This window comes from Haliotis asinina, chromosome 9 (genome assembly GCF_037392515.1).
Source record: "Haliotis asinina isolate JCU_RB_2024 chromosome 9, JCU_Hal_asi_v2, whole genome shotgun sequence".
Lineage (NCBI taxonomy): Eukaryota > Metazoa > Mollusca > Gastropoda > Lepetellida > Haliotidae > Haliotis > Haliotis asinina.
Genome location: NC_090288.1, coordinates 22,233,909 through 22,255,185, shown reverse-complemented (window position 1 = coordinate 22,255,185; position 21,277 = coordinate 22,233,909). Strand labels below are relative to the sequence as shown.

Sequence of the window (21,277 nt, the reverse complement as noted above, 5' to 3'; positions counted from 1 at the left end):
CACATATCGTCTGCCCCCGCACGTGCCGACCGCCATCTTGGCTGGGTGCAGCTGTAGCGGCTGTTTGGCCGAGAGTAGTGACAGATATCAAAAACACGAGAATTATTCAGCATTGCTCAGATTCCGTGTGGGGAGGATCCCAAACCACATCCCTCACCCCCTACTTCTACAAATAGACTGGCCCTGCTAGCGGTTGCACCCAGTAAAACAAGAGTAGGAATCGGTCGTCTGCTAGCTTCCAAACAGGTTTACATTTTACTGGATTTTTCTCGCATTGGATTGTATCGACACCGTCAAGGAAATCCTACCAGGTAAGCCCCGTTCTCTTGCCTTGGTGTCTTTGAATGACACGATTCAAGCGCTGGTGAAAGGCGTTGATTTCACGCCAAACACATCACACTGGTTCCGATCAGATCCAGATATCGATTTGACGGCTGTCACGTGACATGATGTTACGAGCTTTTATTCCCTGTTTTTAAGGTCGGTGGACGACATGACTGTTGCTTGATGAGGGAGTTGACGATGGTTTGACTGCACTTTTTATGCAGCAGTGATGGCTGAGTGACACCGTGTAGGACTGTTGAGCAATAAAACGGGTGCTCAGGAATGGTTATTTAATATAAATGTAGCACTGGAATGTATTTGCAAATCAGCCGGTAAATAGATCAGTTAGCCTAAAATATTCTTTGCCGAGTGCAGAATTAGAGACGCAATATCGCATGGAGGAGCTATAAAAATACTAAATATAATCTCTCTGTCATATTTGTTTACCGAGTGATGTCAGTTTTGTTTTTGTTCCTGTACTAGAGAATAACTCTAAGTAGCATAAATATTCCGGTTTCCCTTGATTTCTTGAAGGGCAACAGACTTTCATTCTTGTTTCAGTATCAGTGTCTGTGTTCCGGTGTCAGTACATGAAGTATATTTACAGGCAGTGTTTCTGTCAGTGGTGACATTTCCCAAGACAATATCTACGAACATACGCTGCGTTGTTTCCATTGTTCTGTCTGCTGTGGGCGATTTTGTTCGACTTGTGCAGTGGGTCAGTGAGAGATATCTATTCCCATCGCTCCTGGGCGTGGTCGACACACACGGAACCAGCCCCCTACTGTGATAACGGCCGGGGAGGAGTAGACGGCAGCAACTTATCTCACGTTTAACTTTTTTTATCTTACTCGGGACTCTAGAGTGATTTCCACGGGAGTAAAGCGCCAGGAAAATGGCATAAATTATATTCCTCATTTCTGTAATGGATAGTGACACAAATCTGAAATCAGTGATGAATGTGTCAGTTTCAAGGTCGGTCGTCTGTTTAAGAGCTTGATGTAGTTTGCTAGTCGGTGCCTCGTCTGTGGTTCATGTGACTTTGCAACAAAACGACTACATAGGACCCCCCTCGTGGCGAAGGAATTGCCATTACCTAATGCTGATCTCTGGCCTCTATCTACTGTAGAACAGTTGGCACTAAGTGGCCATATACATTACTGGAATGTTTGGGGCCTTGGAAGATCTTCCGTTAGTAGATGGTTGCTGAGCAGAATATTGATTAAGTCGTATGCACGGCTAAATGTGAAAAAACATCTATCTTTTATAGTTTTGTGGATAAAGTATAACACATAAGAATTTAAGGAACCCCATGTTCTTATCATTATGTTTTATTTTCCATGTAGCGTTCGCTTGTCAAACGGAAGACCCAGGTTCGATTCCCCACATGAGAACAATATGTGAAGCCCTTTCTTGGTGTCACTCACTCACTCACTCACACTGTTCCATGTCATGACAGAATAACTATACGGGAATATGGAAGAATCGTCAGGACATGACAGATGAACTATCGAAGCGTGAAGGAATTAGGTGTTCTTAATCTCTTTTGAGTAGTATGTGTGTCCTCCATCACTCAACCGCGCATTCCAGTGTATTCATAATGATGATGAACATGTATCTGCTTTGTGTATTACCTGTTACTATGATGACGACGCTTGTCTTGTTAAGCAGTTGTGGACATGGGCTGATGTGAATGAGGTAGTAGATGCTGCCGACTGTGTACACGTGGTGTTGGAGTGATGTAGTGATGTTGTTCCCCGCACGCACCTGTTGTGAGCCGCTGTCTCCTGGCTAGGGGATGACGTACCCTCAGTCTTTATTTGGCGGGATGGAGTTACCGAGAGTTGTTGAAGGTATAAAGTAATGAAGTTTCAGTGGTACGGAAATACTTTGTGGTCGGAGATGGTGGAGTGATCGGGTTGTCCAGGAAGGTGTTCAGGATAGTGTGGGTAGTAAATAGGGAGTTGTACAGGGCGGAAGGGGATCAGGCCACTGCGGTGGGGTTGGGTGTAGGACGGAGCTAGGGATGAGGGTGGCAGATTCAGGCTGGGATTGTACGAAGCAACCTTAGCGCTAGGACGGTTGAAGTAAGGGAGTTACGGTCACCGTAACGGTAAGATCATTTTGTACAACAGCACCCAGGTCGGTGGGGTGGCGGTTAGTTGGTCAGTTCCGTGTGCAGCGGATCGTGCATGTAAAGTATCAGGCCAGTAAAGTCATGTAATAGGTGACTATTCAGGGACTAAGTGTTTGTCTAGATTCCACCAGATCCGAAAACACCATACTGTTAATCACCGCGTCCATGTCTCGCCACTAACAGGTTGTTAGTTAATGTGATCAGATGAAAGTATTGGCTACTGTCACCAAAACGTAGCACAGCTAGCTATTCTAGACGGTTCCCAGTCGATTGCTGTTCCCTGGAGTTTGTAGTCTGTTTGAACATAGTTTATCCGACTTAGCTGAATGAAAATATTAACGAGAGTTGAGTACCTGATTACTCGCGGAATGTACGGTGGCCCGATGGGGTCATGTGGAAACTCGTGCAAATAAGCTGGACATACACAAATAAATATTCAACGTTGATGGTTTGAGCTTAGCTTTACTCCCTCATAAACATGGGGAAAGATCCACTGATTGCTCTCAGTCAAGTACGAGAGCTCGGTGCTCTCTTTGTTCATGATGCCATTGAGTTCGAAACGCCTCCGTAGTTTTGAATATTTTCTACACAAATTCGATTTTATCCAATTACCATAAAGACGATAAAACTACTTCCAAACCAACAACAGCATCTCTTGCATACGATTCATTTTAAATTACCAGTTACAGGAAGGTCTGAATTCAAAAATCAATCAAAAATATTTTACCTCCAAACTAGTTTATAGGAAACGGTTCCCTCAGATCTTATAAGAATATTTCAAGACTTCCCTTTGTACTGAAGCAGTATGGGCGGCCACTGGTGGAGGGAGTGTGGGCTGAGTAAACACGGCTGAGTATACTTCCAGGCCGATGTCGGTCGGCTTCGTCTGACTGACCGGGAAACGATAGATTTGTACGGAACCCCTATAGGCAGTAACACCCGACTCAACTCATGGGGGGCTGTAAGGAGACGGTCTGACATATGTATACGACCCGCTACATGACCTCTCTTATAAATACGTTAGCTCAGTCGCATGGTACGTCCTGAACGGTTGTCTGCACGGGTACATATTATACATGTTCCGACATAAGTATATTAGAACATACGATGTGCCTCCCGTCACTAGCACGTGAACTGTCACGGTAGGTTGAAATGACTCACGCCGTCATAGATATACAGCAGGGTATGTCACGTAAGATTGTGAAGTGAGGTGGACTGCATCATTAGTTTGACACGGTGAGCGATACGTCATGTTAGATCAGCCGTACTAGATTAAGGAACTGAAGTTACATGGGAAGATGACATGTACGTGTACATCACATTAGACGTTTTTTTATTCATCATGGAAACTAACACTGGATTGTACAGACATGAGTGAATGAGGCGGGGGTCACTATACATAGACGTAATGACATAAACATGGTAAGTGACAATAGTGTACGAAACTCCCGTACACACAGTTATCTGATTAGTCTGGTGAAGCTAGTCCAGTCAACTGTGGCGCAGTAGATCCTAACCCCCGAATACATTACCACATTCTTTTGTTATTAACAATTAAATAATAAGAAAGGAATAAAAGTTACAGAACTGAAGGTGTCGAATATATTTATCTCCCGTCTAGTAAATCTAGTATACGAATGGGTGTATGGTACATTATTGCCCGACACATGTAATCCTGATTCAACCATTGGCAAGGACGCAGTCAGGGTGTGCAAGGTGGGTGTGGGATGTCTGTCGTCTCAGCCACGTGACCTAGGTACCTTCCTCTGACGCCATACCCGCAGGTGAGGAGCAGCCTGCAGTATGAGCACGTGGAGTACTCGACCAAAACATGGTTCATGTCTGGTTCCTAGAGTTCCCTGACTGTTGCAGCAGGAGTCAACAGCAGCAGGCAGCAGTCACACATGGAGCACGTACCTCCAACGGGTCTCACCTGTTTTGTCTCAATGTCATTTGGTGACCGAATCAAGATGTGGAGGGTTTTGTAAGTCCAGATGATACCCACCCGTGCAGGAAGGTCATTGACTAGTACCCGGGTGGAATACGAAAAGTCGGGAGACACCCACAGTTGTACCTGCTCACAACTTTCGACCATCGGTCTGGTACGAACATAGTCTCCAGGTCTCCGTCTCGGCCAGTGTCGCTGTCTGTACACGGGACAGCGTTGGGCGGTTATACGAATTGCGGATATAGGAAAGTGATTTATATCGCAAACGCTTCCATTTTGATAAAGTCCACGAACCTGGTTAAAGTATAGAATAAACTTGTATCAAAATCAGGAGTCGAATCTTTATCTCCTACAACTCTCACTATGGAACACCTATGCAGTGCGAATCACAGCGTCCAGAGGATCTTTCCTCTTTTCCGAACGTCACTCTTTACTATGGACACGTTTGTCCTACTCGCCGTGTCTGTAGTACCGGTGACAAACCCTCCTCGTCTCCCTGTCCACCCGACCCACCCCGTCTAGCTTAAATACCGTCGTGTTGTCACATACATGCTCAAGCAATATTCGACGGAACCCAGACCATGAAGGCGGTCCCCATTGATCCACTGCATCCGCTGAGATATTGGCTTTCCCTCGCCGACAGACGTGTACATGAATAGCGGACGGAAGATGGGTCAGTACAAGAATGTGTGCCTTAGAGAAGGTCTTTTCTCTAAGCACGGTGACAATTTCTTCTCTGGGTTGCTACCTTTAGGTTTGTTGGTTTTTGTTTAATGCCACACTCGGCGTTATTCCAGCTATATTGCGGCGGTCTGTAAATAATCGAGTCTCGACCAGACAATCCAGTGATGGACATCATGAGCATCGTTCTGGGCAATTTGGTGACAGGGTCTACCAAGTAAGCGAGTGTGACCACCTGATCCCGTTAGTCGCCTCTTACGACATGCACGGGGTACTGAAGACAAATTCAAACTCGGATCTTCAGAGGGTGCGTTCTTTCAGGCAGGTCTCATATCTAGACATTGCTGTTGGTGTTGGTGGAGGCATATCATGCTGCATTGGTTGTTCGTGACCTTGCACATACTGGAATGTGGACAGACACCCGGAGTTACAGGGTGATGCAGCACTGATGCTTGAAAGAACGTGCTGGTGTTTTTCTCAGATTTTTGTGATACAAAATAGTCAGATTACAGCCACATTAGTGCACGACTTGGTTGATGTCCTTATTCTTACAGTTTGGGCCACGGCAACCGTACTGTTTGGACCGTCATACGCAACCTGCAATACTGTTTGACCTGTTTTCCCAATACCCTGTGCAATACGCTGTAACAGGATTCACAACATATTATCAGTATAATACCAGCAAATGTCAAGTATTGACGAAATTTCTGACCTGCTGGGAAGGTCTGTTATTCGCCGTAAGATCCGCCATCGTGGAGTCACACAGGTTAACCACAGGCGTACCCCAGGGAGCAGCTTCTTTCCTCAGCGCATACATCTGCCAGGTGTTGGGATGGTATGACATCTTACAGACTTGTGGTGTTTATACCCAGGGCGATATAAGATTAGATAAAGATTAGATCTGTTAGACAACAGCTAAGTAGATACCACCATGCCCGATTCTTGAAGCCGTTGAAGGGCGGAGTAGTTGGGTAAGTTAGTGGCTGGAGTGTTCGTCTGTGTCACCTTATTTGGATCCGGATTTGATGCCATGACACAGTGGTAATGCTTACGCCGGCTTGCTAACAACTGATCACAACTCATCTGCGCCTTCCCCCATTCTCCGCGGCCTCTACATCCCCGGGTGGGGGTGGGGGTGGGGGGTGGGGGGGATGAATATCATCCCCGCGGGGTCGTCAGCCATGGTACTGAGGTGGCTGTTAATGGAATTGGATAACTGACAGGAACTGACTTAGTGGTTTAGTGCCCTTGAAGAATCCTACCAATTTCAAGACAGACTTGACGACGTTAATTCAGTGGCTCCAACCTCTCCAGTAGGCACTCCTTCCTGCACGTCATCACGTCTACACGATTACTCACCATCATCACACACGACACCAACCACGACATAGCCCCCCTCCTCAGACTCAGAGCTTTGATGTAAACTATTTAGTCACAAACAACCTAGGACCTGCTCAGGGCGTTAGGTCTTGACAGGAACACCAGGCTGTAACTGCCCAAACAGAGGTCTCTGGCTTTAAGAGAGGGTCAGCCACATTAAATCGTGCCTGTATTACCACTTTCTGCAGTATTTATATCCAATCGATGTCGTAACGCCAGACTTTTAACATGAGATGTTGCACAGAGGGTAGAGGATCTGCTGCAGGGGTGGGATATATTACCGTCAGATTGGGGTTCTATTGGTAGGGTAACCAGTCAGCTGATAAATTGCCGGGCCCTCAGATTGTCATATGGATTGAACATGATTGCCTAGCTCTGGAATTTATCGTATTGCCAGGATTAAGAGACGGAACATTTACGACATGCGGGTTTTTGAGAAGGACGTTTATTCTTAAGCTATTGCCCCACAGCAGAACGTTCGTGTTTACACATCTGATTGAGCCATTGATTTGATATTGGAATTACGAGGAAGTGTTTGCTCAGTGGAGAAGGTCTGTAGTCAGACGGACAGGTCGGGGCAACCAGCAGCTGGAAGACCAGGGCGGGTCTCATCACACTGGAAATGGCCTCCTTACATCGCCTCCATATCCCTACACACACACTCAATCATTCCTCCTTCTCCATCTGTGAAGTCGCCAATCTAGCTAGACAGTGGTGACACAGACATAAATAAACAGAAATAAACATGACCATGCCGCCATACCAAGGTCATACCGATATTAAAAGCCGTTGTCATACCTGCATAATGAAACAACGTGTCGATATCCGGTCATTTTGTATTCTCGTCACGATATGGCTTAGAGACTACCGAAATGACGCCAACAAATGGACTTCACTCATTGTGTGGGCAATAGAATCCTGCTCTTCGACGTGACGAACCGTCGCTTTAAACTACTTGACTAAACCATTACCACAGTGCGTATAAGGACGTTGTAGTCGTGTGTATGGGCCTTCGACTGCGTGCACCGTAGAATGGCCGTTGTTATTGTTTCTGCCTCTGGAAGCAGGCGAGAGATGGGTCCATCTTCAAGTCATCTTCATCATTAATAGAGTATATCCAGCCCAGCTCGGACATATATCCTTCAGCTGATGTGTAGGTATAGCCGGCTATGTCCTCCTTACAGTGGCGAGGCGTGATATAGACAAGAGTTTCCCGATCAGTCACACCAGGACACCACACCTGGCCAACATTGCCTCTCTGGACACGTTCATCGGACATCCCAGGGTTCACCTTGCACGACCTCCACACGTCCACATACGCCGGACGTTAACCACCATCGCCAGGCAATTCCATCTCACTGCGTCTTCTACATCTTTCACAGCTTTCTCAGTACTCCTCACTGCGCTGTGCTCACACCTCAATACGCCTATTTCACACCCCCAGGGCTCCACAGCTTCCCTCCAATTGCTTCCACCTATTGCTGCGCCCCCTCCCCACATCACACCCTGGCAGGTTTCCACATCCGAACACACAGGTCTATATATATAGACACTTAGCGGTAAAGGAGAGGTGAAGTGAAACTGGGTTTGACGTGACTCATACGACGACATGCATGCATGTGTATGTGTGACTGCTAGTACTGACCCGGACTTTTAGAAAGTTGGTTTTATAGTACTAGCTCATTGAGATGCCATGTTGCAGTTATGTATGAATACCCTACTCAGACCCATTATACTGACTCGGGGCCCACCAGTCCTTGTTGTACTCATTAATGCCGATCGCCAGGCAGGGGCCAGCAAATACCATACTTTAAAGTCTTTTGGTGTGACGCGGGTGGGGATCGAACCCACGATTTTCCGCTCTCCGGGTGGACGCTCTTACCACTGCACCACGCAGATTCTATTCTTCGAAAGAGTACACTTTGTGAATCGCATATCTGATGTAATATTGCAAAAAGCGGCAGGGAACAATATTCACCCACTAAGCTACTTGCTAATCATCCATGTGTAAACAGGTATGTCATCATTGCACGTCTTTGATTGACTGACTCACAAATGGTTCAGTTTGAGAAAAACAGGTGTTGGCAATGTTTGTGCTCTTTCACAGGGAAGAACTCGGACATGGCACAACAGTCCACAGACTTCCAACATTTCCCACTCAAAACAGATATGTAGTTTATGTCTTGGTGTGATCAGAAGGATGTGAGCGGTACTCCATCGATTGGTCCACTTGGGGGGGATTTTCAGCAGGTTTATTACAGTCCGAATCCATCGTTTCCCGCGGTGAACCGTGCCATAACACGTTTTAATCACCAGCAAGTTGTTAAAACAGCGTATCATCAACGCCCGATTATTCATAAGCGCAGCAGGCGCCTGCTGAGATGGCCTGTATTATACTAAGAGACATGGTTCTGTAAAGACTTATCGATTCCATCAAGCGAGTGTCTTGTGGTACCTCTCCCCAGAACACCGTCACGGGGTTGGAGAATCGCTTATAAATCACCACGTTCTTGCCACATTGCTCGTTTCTCGGCCGTTACAGATTAAGTGATTATTTCCTCATTGTAATCATATTACTGAACTGCATCGCTTGGGTAGTTCTAGACTTGCTACATGGGAGCGTAGACTCTCCTCGGGGATACACCAGAAATATAATACATTGTGAATGTCATACTTTGTAATCCACGTAAAATAACGCTTTGCTGATTCCCCCGAGAAGAGCGAATTGCGGTTTCCATGGGTTTAGTGTTGGTTGACTAACGTGGTACCAGATGTGTGGTCATTTACTGCACGGTGCTGTAGCTCTGTTAGCAGATTGGCCGGGACATGACTGGTCACTTACAGACTCAGATACGTTCATGCTTCTGTGGAGATAGAGTATGGATGAAAGGTGTCAGGTTGTTGGAGGGATCTGAGGCGTCTTTATGTCGTGCCAACAAACATTGATCACAGAATTCGAAGCCCACACTCAGATTCCGAGTTCCCTTGGTTACTGTGCCTGATCCAGGGTATAACGGGTCTTGACAAATACAGGCTTATATCCATAAAATGCGACTATGCTTGTCGTAAGAGGCGACCAACGGGATCGGATGATCAGGCTCGCTGACATGTCATCACATCTCATCGGTTTTGTCAAATTGATGCTCATGCTGTTGATCACTGGATTGTCTGGTCCAAACTCGACTATTTACAGACCGCCGCCATATAGCTAGAATATTGCTGAGTGCGGCGTAAAACTAAACTCATTCATTCGCCTGGGGTTTCTCCTCAGGCAAATTTCAAAAACTGAACAAATGAGCCTCAATGAACTGTCAGTCTTTAAAAACCTATTTTAGTTCACTCACTCACTCACTCACCCACTCACTCACTCACTCATCCATCCAGACCCATGGCCTATCTAGATGTTCCCGTCTTATGGGGATTGTTTCTCTGGTGCACATATATTGTATCGGGGACTGAAGTAAGTCTAATATTGAGGGAATCTCCCCATGCTGTGCCGTCCCCGAGGTTGGCTGAGCGGTTGGGATAGACGTAGCTGGTCGCCGACCAAGTCGGTTCGGGCGGTGTTGGCTGTGTCTGCCGTTACTGGCACGTCACACACCTGGAGTGTGCCTTACCTGCTGATTACCTGTCAGGTACCATCAATAGGCGGCGTCCTTTCATCTGTCAGTGGACCAGGATACAATAATGAGGGTGAATAGCGTCTCTTGTATCAGGAACATGCTGGGTGGGGGTAAGTGTTTTACTGTTGTTCATTATATTGATAAGTCGAGAAACCGAACGGTAGATTAGAGTACGTTAATTACAATGTTTACAGGTAGCCTAGACAGGGAGGGTGGGGAAAGGGCCGCCCCAGATGTAGCGATACTGAAATACATGCAACATGACATCGCCTAATACTAGGTCCTTAGACTATATTTGAAGAGTTTTACGACAGAAGTTATTTACTATATGATATTCGGCTGGGTTGTGATGACGTCACACCAGGAAACGGACCGTTCTTGTTGAAGCAAACACCTGAATTACGAAATCAGTGACAGGAGGGAGAAATTGACACCACGTGTATATCTGTCAATCAAATTTCTTTCTCTCTCTTATATGTCAATCATGCCTCGCTTTCAACCACGTACCAGTCGACTGAAGGCATATCATAAATATCATGCTGGGTGATATCATCGATATTTATGTTTAGTTATTGGGTCGTCAGTGTCGTCGTACTTTAGTTGACGTGTCGGGAATAAACACAGTGATCGATATAGATGCATGTGTCACTGGTTACAGTCTATAGCACGTGTCACATGAGGCGTTACCTGTTGCAATGCAGACCTTGGTGAGATTCAGTGTTGAATAAGGGTCTATTATAGTCGCCAGTGTATGAAACTATTGTGTTTTCATGACGCGATGGTTGTGACATTCATATGTTATTGACAGTATGTAATTTCATTGCAATGACAGGAAGATATTTGTACGTATTGTGACTATGCATAGCACCGTTAGCGTGAATGATTTACTACACAATATAGACTACAACAGTAGATCTGACCAACGTCCTATGTCAACATCTGACGCAGGCATACAGGAATGTTGAGGTTATTTACGGTCGATTTGTAACGCCCACATCCACGAATATAGGTGACCCTTACAATGTGGTCCATTGACAATATCAACCCTAGTTATGCTGTGGGCGACTTGAGCAGCCCATGCGATGAAGAGCCTGACACATGGCACATGATCTGTCTCTAATACTGGTTTAACAGTAGATATTGACAAACATACTTGGTTGTGTACATACAACACCAGTAACTACTGACAAGGGGTGTTATTGATTGTTATTGCAGCTGGTTAGCACATACATGCATACTGATAACAAGGAAAGGTGTTTCTGTGTTGATCAATGAGGAAAATATCCGTCTCGGCGGGGCAACTGGCTGCATGGAGATACGAGTTTAACATCCTAGTTGTGGGATCACGCTCTCCTGCCTCTTTGGAAGTATTTGAAAAACACTTGACAGTGAAGCTGCGCTCCAGATAATACAAACAATGCCCAAAATATTATTGGGCTGCTGTACAGGTTGAGAAGTTCTTTAATACTTCCTAAAGCACTGTGTGAAGGAGGAAATATTCCGATCGCTGAAATGATCGGTAGTACCCCCTTGCTAATCTCTGCTGTTACTGGGATTTTGTTTGTCGTGTTCCGGTTAAACTAGAGGCGCATTTGTTCAGTGACGGGTATTTGCCGATGTTAATTACGCTGTTCCAGCAGTCGATGCTGTTGAGGCAAGCACGGTGACGGAGAACTCACCGTGTTGACAATGAAGGAGTGGACGTTAACATATTGAATAATTATGGCAGACTCGATGGGACATCATGGTTAAAACATTACGTGTATGTACGTCTCACTATGGGAGATCAGTAGGGACATTCTACTTCATGAAATTATCAAGTGTACGTCGGACTATGTCAGATTTGTCGAGATATTCTGGTTTATGAAAATATTACGCGTACGTCGAACAATGGGATATCAGCCGGAATATTTTAGTTTTTGAAATTAGTATTAAGCTTACGTCGAACTATGACAGATCAGTTCGGATTCTTTAGTTTATAAAGCTATTTAGTGAAAGTCAAACTATGGAATATCAGCCGTGACATTCTAGTTTGTAAAGTTATTAAGCGTACGCCGAACTATGGCAGATCAGTTGGGACTTTTTAGTTTATAAAGCTATTTAGTGAAAGTCAAACTATGGAATATCAGCCATGACATTCTAGTTTGTGAAGTTATTAAGCGTACGTCGAACTATGGCAGATCAGTTGGGACTTTTTAGTTTATAAAGCTATTTAGTGAAAGTCAAACTATGGAATATCAGTCATGACATTCTAGTTTGTGAAGTTATTAAGTGTAGTTTATAAAGCTATTTAGTGAAAGTCAAACTATGGAATATCAGTCATGACATTCTAGTTTGTGAAGTTATTAAGCGTACGTCGAACTATGTTTTATTTTCAATTTTGTGATGAAAATATCTACAGCTTGTACAACCTAACCTGAGTACAACAATGTGTACAGCCAACTACAGGTACATCCCCTCTTGATGTTGATGGGACATTGTTAAACTTGACCGTCAAGCCATGGTCCCTCACACACTCTACATCAAGGAGGATTGATGCCGCGCTATTCATGTACGTCTGTGTGTCTGTATGTGTATTTATATGTATAGAGACTAATGAGAGCGTGGTGTGTATTACATAACCTGGTTACAATCCGGGGCACAATCTTTCTATTTCTGACACGGTTCTCACTCGCGTTCTGATAGTTGTTTTCACCTCATTTCCACTTTACGGGACCATAAATAGACAAGTGCTTCAATACGTGCCCTGAAAATACCTCAGAAACACTTACCACTCTAATTCTGTGTGTACTGCATAGCATAGCCGAACACCCGTCTCATTCTGCAGCTCAACAGATCTGGCCTGTCATGTAGCATTAGGGGGAATTCCCTCTCGTTGTCAGCTCTCGTAGCTCACCTCTCCGGCACGACTGTCTTACCACATCACGGGTCAATCCTGAAATTCAAGCCGACTAGTGCAGTTGTTTCACCCTCTGCCGATTGGTCGTTCTCAGTCTAAAATGTCAGATCTCCTTTAATCGCGGCACATGCGTTTGCCAGGAGGTAGCGTGATTGAGTTCGGATGGACACTGTTTTAGCAGTATTTCAGTTAAATCAAAAGGTGTCAGTTTAACGATGGACAGAACCGAAGTGAATAAGGTGAAACCTTTCAAACTCTGGTGAAACTACAACCGACAGATTCTGGTACTGTGACTTGCATTGTGTCTGAGGCTTATACAGGAGTTCACACATTGCCAGTCTTAGATTTCTACATCTACAGGTCATCTAAATCTTTTTTTTATATATAGTTTAAACTATCTAATGCTCGCCAAGACACGAGGGCCGGAGTTGCAGGCCCGTTCGTCACACCAGCCACAGCACTCGCCATGAAGAAGTTACGATCACTTTAATACTTCGCTTTGTGGAATGGAGCCCAGATACTACAAACGAACTTGAACTTCGACGAGAACCAAGTAATGTTAGCTTATGATGTGGGAAAAACTGTTCCTGGTGATGGTATACGTTGACTGACTGCACGTTGACTGTGTTTACTACAGAACGTTGACTGTTTACAACAGTACTTTGACTGTTTACTACAGAACGTTGACTGTTTACAACAGTACGTTGACTGTGTCCGTACAACAGTACGTTGACTGTGTTTACAAAAGTACGTTGACTGTTTACAACAGTACGTTGACTGTGTTTACAATAGTACGTTGACTGTTTACAATAGTACGTTGACTGTGTTTACAAAAGGACGTTGACTGTTTACAACAGTACGTTGACTGTGTTTACAATAGTACGTTGACTGTTTACAACAGTACGTTGACTGTGTTTACAACAGATGGGCATGTCAGTGCATGGATACACCTTGACTGTAGTTTCACACCAAGGTAGAGTGCACACATGACACTGTAAATACACTGTACACCTGCGGTTGCACACGATGCAGTCTATAGGTGTGGCTTGCACACGATACACTGTACACCTGCGGTTGCACACGATTTCCATCGTGAGACTGGACTGTACTCATGAAAGCGAAGACAGTGCGCTGAAGACGAAGACAGTATGACTACACTGACATATCAGAGTCGTCAAATTCACGTGTGCGTGCAAAGCCGTATTTTGTATTAACAGTTTCACACAACTGCCTATGGCCTGGGAGACAGTACACCTGCTTCCCCCATCAGTGTCTGTGTTTACTGCCATGTGTAGGTCGAAACCCTCAGTTCAGAGGGTTTATCACGTCTAGAGGTCTTTAATCGATATCGCAGGAACTTTGGAAAATACTTCATCGTAATTTCCTGAAGAAATAAGATAGAAATAGACGTTGTAGACATTTCAGTATCAGCGTCTATTTGTGATAAGATGGCAACCAAAGAAATGGAATTTATTCCCCGAAAACACAGTAGGATGTGTTCAATGTACTAATTCTGAACAGGATTGGTTACCTTGTATGCACTGATTTCTGAAAAGATTGCAGGTGAACCTAATGGTCATGCACCTACTCGACATGTCAGTCTTGTGTCTAATGTCATGCACCTACTCGACATGTCAGTCTTGTGTGTAATGTCATGCACCTACTCCACATGTCAGTTTTGTGTCTAATGTCATGCACCTACTCCACATGTCAGTCTTGTGTCTAATGTCATGCACCTACTCCACATGTCAGTCTTGTGTCTAATGTCATGCACCTACTCCACATGTCAGTCTTGTGTCTAATGTCATGCACCTACTCCACATGTCAGTCTTGTGTCTAATGTCATGCACCTACTCCACATGTCAGTCTTGTGTCTAATGTCATGCACCTACTCCACATGTCAGTCTTGTGTCTTATGTCATGCAACATTCTAATCCGATGAAGACTAGAAAATCAATACTCTCGTCTCTGTGAGCCTGGAATCCGTGTATACAATGGAGAATCCGTGACATTTGCCGAGTTCATCCGACTTGTTCCAAGAATCCCTCCTGGAGGCCGGCAAACCACCTTCTTGTTGATATTCCCCTTGAACGTACCTAACATACGGGGCATGAGGAGACGGCAGCGTATACAACCCTGGCCCGTGGGGACGCTGGCTCCTCCACAAGTACAACATGCCGTCAGGCTGCGGTGACCGTGTGTACACACGTTAACCATTTGTACACAGTAATGTTGGCACTGTATGACGCTATATGATTACATTCCCATATTGTTTAGTGAACTGCAAGGAGGGGAGGACTTGAGGGGAGGGTAGGGGGGCGGCTTGAGGGGGAAGACAGGGAGTAACCCAGTACATCTGTATCTTGAAGAACATCCTCAAGTGTCGACCTCTTGGGAAGAAGCTTCTGATGTTCCATCATCTGTACGGTTGTTGCTGTACAAAGGGAAGCTTTCTTTCCTGTGTTTTGACCCGCCATTCTGGTTGAGTGGGGCGGGGTGTGAAGGGTGTAACCTATCTACATCAAAGCCCTCCAGAAGTAGCAACACACTGATCTACAGTACCCGATTCAACACTCCTCACAGATCTAAAGTAACGAACTCACAGACAACAAGTCACTATACAGGTCCTTTGAAGACGTAAAGTGTTTTAAGACCTGTCGGTTCTTTTCTTGCTTTTTCCCGGGAGACCACACGAGTTGGTATGTGAGAGAGTGACAGCAGAACGAGTGTGAGTGATTATGGTTTTACATGTTAGCTAATATTGAAGCCATGTACCGGTGAAGGATATGACCGGTGACGTCACACAAGGTACCCATGTCACCCCACTGGACTTGCCGCCATAACAAAGGAGCACCAGCCATGGAGAGAAACAGGTTGTCGGTGCCTGCATGCTTCGGTTGTGGGGTCCTGTCTACCCTGTAATGCTGTAACATAACCTATAACCTTATTAATTATCCCAATTAGGTGTGGAGGTGCAGGATGACAGGATCTACAAGGAGATGGCAGATTAACGGTCACATGGCCCCATGGCGTTACCTGTGATACATTTATCGTATACTTCATGCATTGTTTATTTACCTTCGGGTGGGGAATATTTAGAAAATAAGCTGCTGAATAGCCGTGCACGATGTTGATGCTGATAACGACTACACTGTAAAAGCAGATGGAAACACGGTCGCCCATGATACATCCATTTCTAACGTGCCTGCATTCAATTATCTTACCATCTGACTGAGATCTCCCGAGGATAAAGAACGATGGAAAACTGCTGGTGCTTGTACACAAAGTTGGCAAGTTGGCAAATTAAGAGAGCGTTTAAGTATTTCCCCTGCAGTGAATTCCATGAGGGATTGCTGGGTTACAGTAACCTGCAACACTCTCGTCCAGTGATGTTGTTGAAATGAGGTTGTGATGATCAAGGTCACCAAGGACGTTGATGGAGCAAGTATCATTTTTGTCGCAAATGGTCAGTTTAAGAATGAGCTGGAAACTTGAGTTAAGCGTTTGACTAATCCAATGTCTGTTTGAGTTGCCAGACTCAAGAACTGTATCCTCTCTGTAGTTGTGGAGACGTGTTTCAATACAAATGTAATTGTTTAAAAAGGGCTGTTCCCTGTTACAGGAAGTAGCAACCGATATTTGTATAGAAATATGTTTCATGTTTCTGTCATTTTACCGTGTACTTATCTGGACGACAGATGTACTGTTGGGGGAGAGTCAGTGGTCTACGTGTGACTGGCGGTCTGATTCGTACCCTTACATCCTATCAAACATGTTTCTCGTCAGTACCACATGCTTAGGTATCAAGTTCGCCTTATCTTCTGAAAAGGGAAACTCACTCACTCACTCACTCAAATTTAAATTTATTTACCTTCCATCCAGCAAGCTACACACTGACTGACTCCACTGTGGTTGGGCTCTGTATACAGTAAAAAACAAACAAACCAAAGCAACCAACCAACCAAACAAAACAAAAAATAAATTTAAAAAAAGACGACCGAGAGTTGCCTATGCCCATTCCATCAATCACTGGGTTGTGGTTGCAGACTCCATTATATATATTATATTTACGTCATATTGGTAGAGGCGTTATGCAACATGATTTAATTGTTTCCTCTGTTTCAGGCGCATCGTCCCCTCCACCTACAAGCTACGATGGCGAGATTCCGATCTGAGCTCCACATTCCGATAAAGAGAGATGATCTAAACTTCCAGGACCGTCAGATAAGTCTGTGGACCGACATGGAGAGCAGGATGGAACAGCGGAGGAAAGAATGGGAAAATGAGTTCGAGAAGATGCGCCATGACTTCTTCACTCTTAAACCCTCAGAAAAGAGGGCTAGCATTATTCAAATGGACAATAACAAAACGTTGTTTGAAACGGACAGTGAGGGACGACAAAGGTTCAAGGTCAGATTTGACGTTAGCGAGTTCAAGGCTGAAGAGATACAGGTCAAAGTTCAGCAATCAAAGATTATTGTGAATGCCCGCCACGAGGAGAAGACCTCCAACTCGACGGTGAGTCGAGAATACAGCCGCCAGGTGGACATTCCTAGCCAGGTCGACCCAGATAAGCTTCAGTGTCTTCTCAGCAAGGACGGCATACTTAGTATTGAGGGACCAGTGCAGAACTTGCTGCAAAGGGAGGTAATGCTTCCTATCCAGAGCGACACCACGTCAAAGCCACTGGGTGTCGCCACACCCGTCAAGAATCCCATCATAACGGAAGCGGACGGGTCGAGGAGACTTCGGCTCCAGGTGGACGTCGGGGAGTTCAGTCCTGAGGACATTGTTGTCAAAACTATGGACAAGAAGCTGATTGTCCACGCCGAGCGGCAAGAGAAGATGACGAACCGGACACTACATAAGGAGTTTAATAAAGAATACGATCTTCCTGACAGTGTCGACCCTACAACCATCACAGCCTACATAGCAGACGACAAACAGCTAACGATAGAAGCCCCACTCAAGCCCCTCCAGACTCAGCGCAAGTCGTATGCCGTCACCCAGAGCTCTAATGTAAGGAAAGTGTCTGTTACCAAGGATTCGGCCGTCACCATCACGGACAGCCAGGACAGACCAATGGTGACCATTAGCGTGCACAGGAGATAGGCGGGACACATGACCGCATGTTTTGATGACCTTGCACATTTACGGTTCTGCTGTTAAGCTATGGATATATTGTCTATAGACCCCTGGAGGTGTAGATGTTTCCAGGGGCGATGACGTCATGACGCTTTCATCCTCATCACGTGATGTCATCACGCGAGATGTCATGAAGATATTGTTGACAAGTTCACGACTGCTTCCGATGCATGTTTGATATCACCAGACAAGCTTTTCGATTCAATACGATGACAGCGATTCCTTCAGTATCGGTGATTAAATATCTCGGACCACGGAACGTGCCAATTATGTGCAAATGGAGCGCATATATTCGTCGAGTAGAGAGAGGGAGGGGTGCACGCTGTGTCCAAGGGCAGTCAATGTGCTTTTGTGCGAGTTATGTCCCGTGTGAGCCCCCCGAGTGGACCCGTACAATATGGTCACGACACCTGACCGTTGTATAAGTGTAACATCCACAATTCTAATGAATTTCCCAGAATTCCAAGTGTGACTTAGGAGTACTGCTTCCGGTAACAGCAGCAGCAACAGCAACAACAGCAAGTCGTATACGTGTGATACGACAGCGTTTCTGGATGTAGATGAAGATAGTTTGCCTATACTTTCCTCTGACATGAAAACAAGATGGCTGCGCCTCAGTGTTTTGTGATGTAGCTGTTGGTAATGCTCTAGCTTTAGACATCGTCAGTAACTTACTCGATATGTATATACAGATAGGCTATTTATTCAACTTGTTTAAACATATTTTGTTGATTATTAGAACTGTGATAGTTTCTAGTCTATGTATATTTGAGGCACACAGGTATAGTGGTTTCAGCGGTGCTTGCAATATAGCCAATAAATATGATACAAACTGTATACTATATGTCATCAGGGAAAGTGTACTACCCTGACTCACTCACTGTAAGTGTCCGTCTGTCTGTCCGTCCGTCCTTCTGTCGACAAGCATCTGCCATGATGTATGAAGGTTTCGTTCAGAGTGTTCGCTGCGTTTGTCCAGGCAAACCTCGATCTGAGGTTATCCCAGAATTGGTCTTCGTCACTAGGTAAATTATCCGTAAAAACATTAGAAATCCGAATGTGTGTGATTAGTATCAGCACTTGTTAAGTGAAATCCCAGACGAATTTATAACCTCACATAGTAAACACACCATTGGAAGTCATTATACCAGATTGGTGACAGCAATTATAGAGGTACAATGGTTGTCGTGGCGGGTACGGAACCTCTGTAGCTTGGTAACTAGTGCCTCTCCAGTCATGCCAGGAATCTCGCTGAATGAAACATGGATAACTCAGGGCCAAAATAGAATTAATCTCTTTCAAGTTTACTGAACTTTTCAAGCATTATATTATTATCTCATGGCAACCTAAGCCGTAGAGATTATCTATTTCGGTTGAGCGTGTCGGTTATGTATAGGGGTTTGCATGTTTGGGGGGGGGGGGTTAGGACTAACACTACTTTTATGAGGAGTGGGGGGATTGCCCCATAACATCTGTCGGGGATATCTTGGGAATTAATCATTCACAATATGCATAATTATGTATCTTTGAACTTCAGGTGCGGGCGTCCGTCCAACAGACACCGTGTATATGAGCGGGGGATTCCACTAGACAGACACTCTTGTCCCGACTCCACCCTACCTAGCTCAGTCCCTATCTCAGACTGTCACTGCAGTCAGACTTCAACTGTAAATGCAGTCAAATTAGAACTGTCAACGTTATATCCTGACGTTCCAGATTACTGTCTGTTATTACTTTCACCTGACATATAGATGTTGCCGTACACGACTTATTAGTATCGACTAAATCAACAACACACATCAAAATGGTACTCACGTGATGAGCTGCCTCAACCAACAATCAGCAGGCACCCCCTCCCCTCAGCATAGGCGGATCCCTGCTCAGATATAGGTCACAGGTACATCGTAATTCGTTCACGGGATACAGAGTGAAGATTGATTTTAAAATATCAGGATTGAAACACCTTTTGTTATTTATTCATTTCTTCTGTCAATACCCAACTTAGGAGGATTTCCATACACTAATTTGGTGCACATTACAGCTGGCTTCGTTATAAATGATCTTAATAGTCGACAGATGTGGGTTTCCTAACAACCTTTGTTAGTACCCAGTACACGTTGGTTCTCTTACCCAATATATCTTACTCTCCGATGGATGTCCGGGTTTCTTAATAACCTGTCTCAGTATCTGATAACGTGGGTTACCAAAACACATTTCAGTATTATATCGGGGACGACCCCAACAGCTTTATCAACTGCCATCATCGTTGCTGTCTTGTGTAGTCTGTTATCACCGTTCTGCAGAATCCATGCTACAGTTTTCAATCTTAATTTGTTTTCTGGAATATTGTGTTCTATTTACTTACAATCTCGATGTCCACGTGGTTCCGCTGTTTGTTTCACTTCCATGGAAGTTGTCGTTTCAGGTATCAGTCTTGTTGTTGATAAACGGTTGGGTGTGTAATACTATATACGTTGAAACAAAACATGTTATAGTTGTCAATTACATCTTTATTACCAGTTACTCCGTTCCTTGTCGTTATATCCGGAGAGTTATCTCCCTTTGATTTCCGGTACGCATGTCTGTACCTCTTGAGGACGAATGTGTACCTGTGACAGAGCTTGCATTTGTATGGCAACCTGGAACATGTTACACTGAAATCCTATCGGCAATAATATCATCAAGGGGAGATAAGTCAACCTACACTTCCGTTACGTCTATTATATTCCTTCGTAAAATGTTAATAAATGATTCAACAGGTTCGTGTTTCGTTCTTGTTGGCTGCATGTGCATCTACAGTGCGGGGGCATGCAGTAAATCTCCGATATTCCGGAATTTACGTCAGTCGGACCCTGTATGAGCGATATATTCATTCAGTTCTCTATTTGAGGGAGGAATGCAGAGAAAGGGACAGCCAGACGTGCGAGGGAGCATGGAGACAGCACAACATAGGTTAATGAATATATAACTTTCTCGACAATTGTGCACGTGCTTCTCCAACACCTGGTTGTGCCTTTCTCTGCACTCTTCCCTCGCAATAAACAGTGAACTGTGTCAATATTTTATTGACAGTTTGTTAAACACCTTATATATCATTGGGACAAAAAACAAAACTCACAGAGTTGGTATGATGTTTTGAT

At 44.8% G+C, this 21,277-nt stretch overlaps 1 protein-coding gene across 2 annotated transcripts; it reads left to right on the top strand.

The window, feature by feature from the left end:
• The first annotated feature begins 230 nt into the window (after positions 1–230).
• Positions 231–20,899, top strand: LOC137296898 (small heat shock protein p36-like). Of its 2 annotated transcripts, none has more exons than XM_067828785.1 (2): positions 231–311; positions 17,118–20,899. In XM_067828785.1, the coding sequence occupies exon 2, from the start codon at positions 17,148–17,150 to the stop codon at positions 18,102–18,104; it is 957 nt and encodes a 318-aa protein (XP_067684886.1). In that variant the 5' UTR covers positions 231–311; positions 17,118–17,147; the 3' UTR covers positions 18,105–20,899. The 2 variants fall into 2 exon arrangements, with proteins under 2 accessions (XP_067684886.1, XP_067684885.1); XM_067828784.1 differs by lacking the exon at positions 231–311 and adding an exon at positions 9,981–10,203.
• Positions 20,900–21,277: the final 378 nt, after the last annotated feature.